The sequence below is a fragment of the Crocodylus porosus genome, unplaced genomic scaffold (assembly GCF_001723895.1).
Source record: "Crocodylus porosus isolate Cpor-Errol unplaced genomic scaffold, CroPor_comp1, whole genome shotgun sequence".
Lineage (NCBI taxonomy): Eukaryota > Metazoa > Chordata > Crocodylia > Crocodylidae > Crocodylus > Crocodylus porosus.
The window spans coordinates 1,452,506-1,464,527 of record NW_017728914.1 but is presented as its reverse complement, the minus strand read 5'-3'; the positions used below and the strand labels follow the sequence as shown (position 1 = coordinate 1,464,527).

Below are 12,022 nucleotides of genomic sequence, written 5' to 3'. Positions count from 1 at the left end.
TCAGCTGTAGCTTGCTTCTGCAGCCACTTGGGACTGCCCGAATCATCAAAGCTCTCCAAATCTTTTCCGAGGATTGAGAGAGCTTTGAATTGATTCAGACCTTTAAATTGGTCCCCTGATTTGATTCAGATTTGGAGCTTCGGACACCGAATCAGGCCGAATCTCCTTCGAATCGAATCACCACCTGAAGCTTTGCACAGCCCTAATATATACTAGTTGTGTTTGCACATTAAAACACAGAGGTTTTCTTATAGGAATGTCAAGTATACTTAACAGTATTTCCAATTCCCACTGCTTGACTACCTCAGCAACCAGTTGCCTGCCTTCCAAATTTTGGTCCAGCTTACCTTAGAGTGCATAGGTCTCTGCCTTTTCAGTGGGTCTCCTGAGATATGATTAATGGAAAAATTTAGGGCAGGGGAATATGGAGCAAGTTTTAGTGATGAACAGTGAAAGCAGTGCCTGCAGCAATAGAAGAGAAAGGAAATTAGGTTAGTTTAATGTGATTTTTTTTTCCTCGACAAATCCACATTGGCTGTTATTGGCGGCTGAATCTCCAAGTCCCAAATGAATCAGGAGATCCTTTAATCTCTCTGAATCGAATCAGAACCCTCCGAATTGATTCAGCTAGATTCAATGATTCGGACATAGACACAGCTTTATAAGCTTTTTCTACATACCTCAAGGTACCAGGAGGCTCATGAGTGTTGAGATGCTGGGGCAGAGGCAGCATCCCACGGGAGCGCAGGGGGGGTTCCCAGCATGCTAAGCAACAGACCCAGAAGTGGACCAGAAGCACCTAGGGTCTGAGGATCCAGGAAGGCATCCAGTGGGGTCCGCTCCAGGGAGCAGCAGGGTGGGAGGGGAGGGAGACGAGGCCGCCTGAGACTGTGCCAGGGCCAGCATTGACTCTGCCTTCCTTCCATGGTCAAGTTGCTACCGGGTCACTGGTAGCCACCGGGGCAGATGCAGGGCCCCAAAGAGAAAGGGGACAGGGCATGGCCCACCAGACCAAAGGGCCAGGTCATGGCAGGCTCAGATCCTGCTGCAGGGGAGTGACACAACCTCTGTAATGATAGGCAGCCCCATGGGCTCTGGTCCAGGTTCTGGGGTGTGCAACATTACACAGTTTTTCTTTATTATGCACACAAAACATTCGGCAGCTGCAACATTTAATAAACCAAGGGGCAGCAATTTTGTGCCCGGCATTCTCCCTGCCGTCCCAAAGTTCTGTGTTTGATAAGTTGAGCCCCTGTGGCTGCCTACCCTCTTTCTCCGCCCGCCCCCTCCCAAAACGTTGTAACCCCCTGATGCAGCCAGGGTCTTTCTCTACTCTCTCCATGTTAACTGAGAAGGTCCCAAGTTCCAGAGTGGGCAATATTGTATAGTTTTTGTTTAATAAATATGCTAAAATGTGGCAATCACAACATTTTAAATTGAAGCACGTCTCTTCCTCATGCCACATTCCCCTGCATCCCAGTGTGTACCCCTAGGAGGCAGAGGTTGGGAAGGGAAAGAGGAAGGGGGACAGTGTGGGTTGTGGGCAGCAGTGCCTATGACACAGGGCCAGAGTTGCCCGGGGCAGGAGACTCATGGTCCAGTGCCAGGGCATAGGCACTCAAAGCCTTCTAGCCCTACTCATCTCTGGAGGCCTTCCAGTGCACCTGGGTGAAGAGCTACTCAGCCAGGGCATTGTGGATCTGGTCAGCCAGGGGGGAATACAGGCATCCACAACATGCATACACAGATACACATACACACAGAACCCAGGCATCTGGGGGACACACACACACACACACACACACACACACACACACACACACACACACACACACACACACACACACACAGAGCAGGTACTAGGTTGGCATGTGCAGGACAGCTGGCTGATGGCTCGTGGCCATGAAGAGCTGCTGCTGCATCAGGGGTGGCTCATCTGTTCAGCTCTGCTCAGGAGCCTTGGCAGCCTGGGGAGACCAATGGGCACACTGGGAGGTGTGCGAGAACTCCCCACTTGCTACACTTGGGCCATGCAGGCAGGCTCTGAGCACCGCCCCCCCCATCATGGGCTAATGTGTATTCTGCTTTCTCCCTACCTAAACAAAGATGCACTTAGTGTAAAGCTTGAAAGTTAGAGCACTTCTGCCGCTGGCTTCTTTGAAGCTGTCCACAAATTCATCTGGTGCAGAAGTTTGTATGCTTGTGAGTTCAATATCATCACTAGTGTCATGAAACAAAATAACACTCAAGCTTTTAGATGATGCACACAGTTATAGATTTCCCATTACTGAGGTGCCGCTCCAGTTCTACAGTCACTTTCCCTCTTTAGCCCACCCAGAAATCTGTGTACTGAAATTATGTGGTGTCTCTTTATGGCTGGGAAAAGATGCTGCTCTTGGAATGACATGCTGAATGTACAAGAAAACCATGGTATGCACATGGGCCTTGTTAAACAATATGGTTTCAAAGTACAGGTTTCACAACCCATGATAGAAAATAAAGATAAACTGTTGTGACAGTGCAACAGCTTCTCACTTGAAAATAAAATAAGACTCTTTGGTTTCACCTTGACATTGATTTTCTATAAATACCAGCACCATTTTCTATTCTGTTCACATTCTCCCTGAGTTCCAAGTAAATGATCAAATCCATCTAGTCCCTTATTCTCAGAGATAAAGGTCTCTCACGCATCCCATTTCATTAGCTTGCTATTCTAGCAATAACTTACTAATTTAGATCTTTAGGGCTTAAAAATCTTTATTGGAAAAGTATCATGTAAGCAGAATGATATTTTAATGCTGTAGTGAATTTTTCCATATATTGTACATAGCAAAATGTGCTGTGCATATTAGATTAGAATGCAGCCAATAATCATTAGGATGTTTATCCTTCAGAAGCAGAGGTTAGTGGAGTGAGTAACACCCTCAGCATGGCATGGGGTGCCTTTCAGAGGGAAAAAAAATGCAAATGTATTATGGGTAAAATTTTGAAAAATTGAAAGTGAGGTAGAGGCCTCATCCTCAAACATAGGCACCCCATGCCATGCATGGGGCAGCATGTGCCCCCCCCAAGATTGGCTGCTGCCAGCTTCTGTGGACAGTTGCTGCTCATCACCTGCCCGCCCCCCTCGCAACCACTGCTGACATCTGTGGGCATTCCCAACTCGCTGCTCACCACACCCCCACCCCGCCCCGCTGACACCGCTGCTGGTGTCTGCAGGCAGTTGCCACTGATGCTGCTGCCTGCAAATGGTGTCTCCCCACCCCCAGTCTCGGGAGGCACCAGTCATTCATGTCCTTAAAAGTATATAAACAGCTCCCAGTATGAGCAACTTTCTGTTCTTTTCTGGTCATCTCAGTGTACATGTTTGGTTGCCTATATGGTAGTCTAAGTGTCCAAAATGCCCCTCATGCTCAGGTTGGTATTCTCTTTTAGGTATGCAGCCCTGTGTATGTGGATAACTACATACATTCCCCTACTGGGCAGATGCACTGGCAATAGGGTGAGAGAGACAGACCTCTTTATCTTTTCACTGAAATAGCTCTGTGGCCAGGGCACTCACCTGGAAGACCTGTGTTCCAGGCCTCACTGACCAAGTTGGGGCTTGCTCATATATATCTTCTACTGCTCAAGATGGCACTCCAGCCACCACACCACACCATAGGGTAGCCATTATCCAGACCTTTCTCCAGCACTTCTTTAGATGTTGGGCCCCTAGGCATGAGATGTGAAGTCAGGAGGAAGGGAGCAAGTGAGAGCATATGTGACTCAGTGCAGTGGCTGCTGGTCTGGAAGGGAGAGGTCCCACCAATCCATTTTTTCCAGTGGTTATATTAGTAGCTCTCTTCAAAAAGATGCGAAAAAAAAGAAGGTGATGGCTGTCCTGTGGCAGTGAGAGTAAAGTACTGACCTGGAAAGTCAGAGACACCCAAACCTGCACCAGGCAAGGGACCTATAACCCAGGACCTCCAGCTGTGAGTGCCCTAGTCACTGAGCTATGGGGAGCAGGGGGAAGGGTGGGGGCAAGATAGATGAGCATGTACAGGGCCCTTTTCTATTCCTGAGGTTCTAAGTCTGATAGTTGTGGATTTTGGCTGATTATGTTTCTGGGTGCCCAGGATTACTCTGTGTCTGCAAGGGATATGCATATGTGCCCGGGCTGCTACTGCAGTGTTTCCCAACTTTTTTCAGCCCAAGGCAAACTTACATTAATAATTTTTTTTCTGCAGCACACCTGTTAAGGCATTCCCCATCCTCATATCTATTATAGCTCATTGCCATGGCAACATTCTGCAGCACACCTGTTGATTTTTGACAGCACACTTTTGTGCCACGGTGCACTCTTTGGGAAACACTGCACTACTACATATGCCCAGCTGTGCAGCTATGAAGTTGCACATGGTCAACTATGTGCACAGGGATAGAATGCCAACCAATGCATAAGGTATTGATAGCATGCAGATGACCAAATCGGGATACTTAGGTTACCAGGAAGAGAAAAGAATGTCACTGTGTTCAAGCATTACAGCTACTATAGGGGTCCGAAGTAGGGTGACCAGCTTTTCAAAATGGAAAGGTGGAATACATGCTCACCTCCCCCTACCACCCTGGCACCACGGCCAGAGCAGAGCAAGTGGAGCCCGTGGGGGGCAGGGGAGGATACAGGCTTTCCACTGCAGGCTTGGGGCTCCCCACACTGCTGCTCTCCCCACAGGAGCCCTGAACTGGCCATGCCACCATGGGGAAAGGCATCACCCCCCTGCCCACCTGGCAACTGCAAGGGGCAAAACTCTGCACCACCACCGCTGCTACTGGGCAAACAGGGGGTGCCTTGCTATGGGAGAGCGGCTGGTGCAGGGCCCCTGGTGGCAGTGGCAGCAGCACCAAGTCTCTCCACTCTCCAACACTGGGTCCTGTGCGCTGGGCCATGGAGGCAATGGGAAGAGGACTGCAAGGTAGGGAGCCCTAAGCCCGGCAGCGTGTTGCCTACATGCACCTCCACCCAGCGCATAAATCTGGGAAGAGGCACATGCCTCCCCATGTCCCCCTCCCCAGGAGTGTGCACAGCAGTGGGCAGCCAGCCCCCCTGCTGCCCCCTGGATGAGCTGCTCTCCACTGCTGCCTGGCTGTATTCCTGACCATGTGCATGTAGTGCCCCCTGCATCCTGGTCCCCGCAAACCCCAAGTAACAGAGTTACAGCCTGCAAGGAGAAACCTGCTATTTCCCATGTTTTTCCACAGTAAACAAAAAACCCAGATCTCTTCATATGATACTGTAAATCTGGGAGAAATGCTGTCCTGGAGTCATGTAGCCAAGGACTGGAACTTGATGTTCACATTTCAGGACTGTCCCACCCAATTAAGGATGGCTGGTCATCCTAGCCCAAAGTGATATCACTAGCAGAAATGATCAATTACAGAGTCATCTTTTAATGAAGTTTGATATCATTTCAAGGGAAGTTACCTTTGGGGATCTTGGCTGAGGATTCCAATCCCATTTCAAATTGATGAGATATAGACTAGATACTCTTCAAAAGTTTTACCCATTATCCTGACCTTTAAGGACAGCAGGCCCCATGGAGGCTTAGCATCGCTGATAATCAGGCCTCCCATTTAAGTACTTTGTTGCTCAGCCAAGTTTAACCCATTCACAGCTGCTTCTGAATTTGCAAAAGCTGCTGCCAATTTGGCAGTAGCTACAGCAAGGGTTAAACTTCTAGTTTTTGGCTGAGCAGCTGGGTGCATTAGTGATGCTGGTAAATGCACTCTGTTCTTGTTTCATGCAGATGGTATTCAGCCCTGACTGTGGAAAAATATTTTTTTCTTCATTCTATGTTCCCCAAACAAGCTATGTGTCTTATTTGAGCATGTATGGTATGCAAGAAAATATGGTATAATTTTCCAGGTAAGTAGTATTTTATTGCCTTTCAGTTACCTACACCATGCAGGCCAGTGTATTCTCTCTGATGAAGAATTAAAGATCAAAATGCTCATAGCTTTTTAGAGTGATAATGTACTAAAATGTACTCTATGTGCTCTAAAATACAGGGCATGAACCCTATTCAAAATTTTGGGACATAAAGTGCAGAACACTACTATATCTAATAGAGAATGCAAAGAGACTGTAGACAGACTGAAATGTATTAGATTGAAATGTGTTTAAAAAGCATAGGAGTGACCTCAGCAGCCCTCCTCGTACAAAGTGCTCTAGGATCTCCAAGTACCATGAGCAGTCACTCTTATGTACTGAAGAACCATGATGTATGCCCATCAAATTAACTAAAGAAAAGTTTATTTTATTAAATAGAGTGACAGTCTTGAGAATGGAACAGCAGTTTCACCCACTTTAGAAACCATCACACTTCTCACTCTCAGGCTATCTTCCTGCAAAGCTGTTACCATGCTAATTAAACTCAGAGGGCAGAATATATTATGTTGGTTGCAACAATATGTAACCTTTTGCTTTTCCTAGATGATTCTAGTTCATGAAATGCAATAACTTGTGGACTTAGATCTTATAGTTGCAATACCCCAGATGTGTGTGCATGTGTGAGAGAGAGAATACATTTTCTGTTGTGCTGGCTGGAGAAAAGATAAAAACCTAGGGCTATGTACAGAGGTGTCCTATACACGTTTTACAATGCTGTAATTTAGATTTGATAGTACTATTGTTACAGTGCTCTGAAGCATGACAGAAGTGCAGTGTTTGGTGGGGGGAAGGGGCCTCTGAACCTCCCCGCACTTTCCAGGCTAGGAGGCAGGGGCCACTCCGTAGCCTCCCAGGGCTTCTCCACTGTTCAAGAATTTGACCAGTATACAGAAGTTATTTAAAGCACTGTAGGTTGCTAAAGTGCTGTAAAATACAGTGCTTCAAACTGAATACCTCATTTAACAAGAGCTAATTTAAAGCACTATACCCATTTTTAAAGTGCTGTAAAGCAATGCACTTCTGTTAAGTCACAGCAATAAAGCACTTTAAATGGCAAAAAAGCAACTTTTGTACAGATCCTAGCACTCTTTAGCCCAAGTGGAAAGGGCATGTTAGTGTGGGTTCAGAGCCCTGGATTCAAGACAAGGTGATACATGATGTTTGTGTTTGATCACAGCTTATCACATAAATGGGGACACCTGTAGAGGTCAGGTTCTGTACTCAAGTTCGTTTCAGAGACAGGTATTCTGCTGTAATTCATACATCCCTCTAGTGGCTACGTCTGCATCAAGCCCAGCTAGGCCCCACATGGAGGCCCTGGTCAGGACCTTTCATGAAGATGGATTGGGCCCTGGCTCAGTCCAGCTGCTTAGAACAGGGCTTGATCCCTTTGGCTGAGGCCAGCCTGGCCAGGGCTGATCTAGCTATATGGGGTTTTGAATTTGGTGGCGGGGCAGGAGTGGCAGTGTTAATTGCTACCATTTCCCCATCGCCAAATTTCTGGAATTGAGGGGAAACCTGTGGGCTGGATTATGTTGCCCCACAGGTCAGATCTGGATCGGGCCAGAGGTTGAGCACCCTGGTCTATATGTATTCAGCATTGTGTGTTGCATATACCATGTGAGATAATTAGATTGCTAGTTACTGGATTAAAGTGCAACACTACATTAAGAGTTTGATTTGGATTTCTAATCTAAGAGATAGCATGTTAGCATCACTTGGCTTCATTCAGTAGCATTAATTCAGTACTGAGTTGAAGGAAAGAGAATTGCGTATTAAATCACACCAGAAGTACTTGCGGTAGCACTTGTATTTTTTTTGGAAATATCACATCTAAATACCAACCGTGCCCAAACCTCTTTAGCTTGTGAGCTCAGACAAAACCACTGCTCAAGATGGCAGGGAGGAGGGATGGGAATGTTTATCATTTCACAAATGTAGGTCATGGTCAAGTAAAATTTTCTACTATATTTTTCAACAGAAAAATTTCCAGACTGCAGTTCAATAAGGTGAAACTGGAAGACGCTGGAGAATATAGCTGTGAAGCGGAGAATGTGCTAGGGAAAGACACAGCAAAAGGCAGCCTTAATGTGAGAAGTGGTAAGTTGAGAAACCAGAGACTGTCTTGAGGCAGCTTCACCTTTCCTACACTCAAGCAGCATGTTTTGTACATGATCTGTCTTGTATATTGTTTAATGCTTTCAGGATATCAAGTAAAACAATCTTGGGAGATAAACAAAAATGCAGCTTAGCATAAATGTTTATCTTTATTATCTGCCACTGGCAAAGTGGTTGATTTACAGTCTAAATAAACTAGAAAAAAATAGAAAGAAGTGGTGGTGGAACTGGAGAGGATAAACTTTATATTTTGGACAATTTCTGAGAAGTAAAACTCACCAGAAAAAGAAGATGAATAGTGAAACCATAACCGCTAGGAGTGAAGTTCCAGTCAACTTTCATTGTATGACATGCTCCAGCACTTTGAAAGTAAAATGTGTTGAAGTTGTTTTACCCCCTTTGTTTCAAGTACTACCTCCAATATTAAGCACAAACTTTATAAAGTTTGCAGAGTAAGATCTTTGCTTTTTAACCTGGGGTAGATCACTTAGGGTGCAGCCTATTTTACTTTATGTGCCCAAGTGTCATTTATCCAGTTAGTGATCCTATTCCATGTACTATGTGGACGTAAAAGTATCCACGTGTAGCTGAGCAGGCATGGTATCTGCCTGGCCAGAGGGTAGGCTGTATGACTTCGCAGACAGGTACCTGGGTAAGTGCAAGTCCCAATATTGTAGCCAGATAAAAGTCCATCACTGTTGCAGGAGGGTCCTCTGTTACTTTAGCCTAATAGCTGAGGAGCTGAGGTACTGCAGAGCAGGATACCCATGAAATGAAACAGAACTCTGCCCTTAATGACTCTATATATCTCAATAGCCCCCAACAATGGTGTTTGCCCATATCTGTGAAGATCCCCAGATGCCTGCTGCTATCCATGCACCAATGAGTCTATCTAGGAAGAGAATTCAGTGGCTCTGCTGAATTTTTTCCCCCAGTTATTTTAGGAAAACATCCAGAGTTCATTAACTAGGGGAAAACTACTTGAACTCCTGCCTCAAATGCAAGCTGTTGCTTATAACAAAAATATGCACGTGCCAATAGGGATATATAGCAAAACAGTCATGACACATACGGACTCCACGGAGGCAGCTCTGTTTGAAAAGGCAGCTCTTCATACTGTAGACATTTATTATCTTCCAGTCATTGACAGTAGACCCCTCAGGACAGGGAGGGAGCCTGTCTGTAGGACTGTACAGAACCTGGCACATTAGGGCCTTGATCTTAACTAGAGGTTGGAGGTGCCAGTGGCATAAATCATAACTGTAGCTATGTAATGTTGTTGTTCCCCATAAAGTCAAAGAGTACCTGTCTTAGGTAGGGTGTATTTATATTTTTCATCAAATGAAGGGTACGCTGTAATGTGAGGGTTGTGTCCTTGTGCAAAGGTTTACGTTTCATGTCTTGCCCAGTTTGAAGGTTACGTCTTAAATGTCCACAATCACAGAAAGGATTTGCAAGGGCCAAAACAGCTGCTGAAAACTAGAAAGAACAAATGCAGATTTCTGGTTTCTCAGCCTAATTCTTTGGGCTGTGCCCCTTACTATGTAGTTGTAGATTCCATAGTGATGCGAACACTGGGAACACAGAAAGACTGGATGGTGCACTTGGTTGCAGCCATACGTATGGAGAGGTTTTGAATTCATTGCAAAAGTTGCCTCACAAGCACCCCTAAGGGGTGTGACATTCAGCTGCTCTGATGTCTTTGCAGTTGCTATATGCAGGTCATTAGCCCCAATGCAGAATAGTGGTACTTGGTACAGGGAGTAGAGCTGGGTAAACATAAGGTGATAGTGATGGCTACTGTATATACAGTGGGTATGCTGCCTGTTCGCTGACAATTCTGCTTCCCTCTTAAATAGTTTCACTGGCTCCCTAAGTCTCTGCAGCAGCCTGAAGCTTCTTGTTCTCATACATTGCCTTCATCTGTGCTCTAATCTCTTCTTTTTCCCTAGGAACCTTCCTTCTGAGCACCTGGCTGATGGGGCTCTCCTGTTCATTGCAGGCTGCTCTCTTCTTCTATGCTGTCTCTACAGCTGGAACTCCCTGCCCCATCTTTCTTTAGATCCTTCTTTAAGGCCCATTACTTATTTGACTTCTTTCATTAATAAGCTTTCCATGGCATCTGCTTGTCTTTAACTCTGTACTAGGTTCTTCTGAATGCTGTTGTCTGTATCTGAAGTAAACTCTTTATCTCTATAAAACATTCTTCACACCCCATGGATAAAAAGCAAATAATGATAAAATGATGGGATGCAGAAATAGCAAAACAAGAAATATCACATATAAGTGAGATGAGTGTATTGCCCAGCACCTTGATTGTACTGTGTAGACAGTTGGAGAAATGCAGGTACAGGATAACGTAGGTTTTAGCATTAATTGCAGTCCTTTGAACAATAGATTTTGCCCAATAAGGCAAAGAAGAAAAAGAACAACAACAAAAAAACAAAGCCTAAGTTTGTGAAAGTAATTGCTAAAAAATACACATCTTCTACACTGAAAAGAAGTCATAGCAGTCTAGATTAGATGGTAGGACTGATGCCAAGCAGACATGTGATTTAAATGGACTTCCTGACCCTTTCATTTGGCAGCACCATTATACAAGTCAAAATGCCATGAGATATGCTGCCACAACAAAGCAGGAATTTAGAATCAGGGAAAAGGATTGGATTAACTCAGTGCATTTTGATCTGCGGTTCAGTCCCTGCTGTTGATGACCTATTCAGAGGTACTGCATTATGAAGGGTATTTGAGCTGGATGAGCTTCTGAAGCATGGGATGAGATTCCTAGGACAGTTATGTGGGCAGCTCAGTGCAATGATTTGTCCCTGTTGAGTGGGGCATGGGCCACAAGTGAAGATTGCTGAGACCTCCACCGTTTTAGGAACATAGGGATGGAAGGGACAATCAAGTCCAGTCCCTAGTTTTGCCTTCTGAAGAAGGGAGGCTTAAGGAGCAGAAACCCCTGCATTTATAGATGCCAAAGACCCAGGCTCCAGGCATTCCTGCCAATAATTCCTAGGAACCACAGCTTTTGCAAAGCAATTTTGACTCTTCCTTACTTTGTCTTTTGAGTTTTATTTAATTAAAAAAAGATACCTGTTCAATGCTTGAGGATTGTTTTCAAGTAATTGAAAAAATAAACCCACAATAGGCCAAAAAAGTAAGAAGTGGTGGCCACACATAACACAAAAAATATCATTTGGCAGATTTAAATACCCCCTAGACCTTCACAGAACCAAAAATTTATATTCCCTAACTCCACCCTGCACACGTCAAATGTTGTTGACAGTGAAGAAGGGTTTATGACATGTTATTTCAGATCTAGAAACAGTGAACTCCAAAGGTTCTCATGTAGCACATTTTTGGTTGGCAGCTTTTTTTATAACCCAGGCTATAGACAGAAGTTACACATTAATTGGCATAAGTGGTTGAAAACCAGCTCAGATCTGTAACACAACAGAAGTTCCGTGCACATAAGCTGCTTTCAAAAGGGCCAAAACCAGTTTAAGATTAACCTGGATGGATATAGTATCAGACTTAACTGATTTAGGTTAAATTGGTTTACTGAAACTCCAGATTCAAGTTAACTCACACTCCCCAGCATCCCAGGATGCTTTGTACTTCCCCAGCAAACCCCGCCTTGCAAGATGGGTGGGCTAGCCTGGGTTCAAGCTGTCCGCTCCAGCCAAGCAGGGAGGCATGCTCTAGTATCCCCTGCCTTCTGGCCTGGGTAACTGCAGGCTGTTATGAAATTTGGCCATTACTTTGGGGTGTGCTCATTTAGTAGAGATATGTTTCTAGGGTCTTGGTAATTCTATTAATTTGCTGCTTGTGTTACTTGGGTTTATATACGGAGCTGTATGTGTCCCTTCTGCAAGCCCTCACCCCCAATGGAGCTGTCTTGCAGGACTCAGTTTCAGTGGGGCTGGGTTCCTCCAGTCACCAAATCAGTCTCACACATACACACACACACAC

The 12,022-nt window shown here is 45.2% G+C and overlaps 1 protein-coding gene across 2 annotated transcripts in view; it reads left to right on the top strand.

The window, feature by feature from the left end:
- NRG2 (neuregulin 2) overlaps window positions 1-12,022 on the top strand; it is a 333,882-nt gene that overhangs the window by 224,617 nt on the left and 97,243 nt on the right. Inside the window, exon 3 of one of the 2 annotated variants that reach the window (XM_019534785.1) lies at window positions 7,911-8,029. In XM_019534785.1, coding sequence (XP_019390330.1) covers window positions 7,911-8,029 — 119 coding nt within the window. Of the gene's footprint in view, window positions 1-7,910; window positions 8,030-12,022 lie in introns of those variants that run through there. The other variant, XM_019534788.1, reaches the window with a different exon arrangement.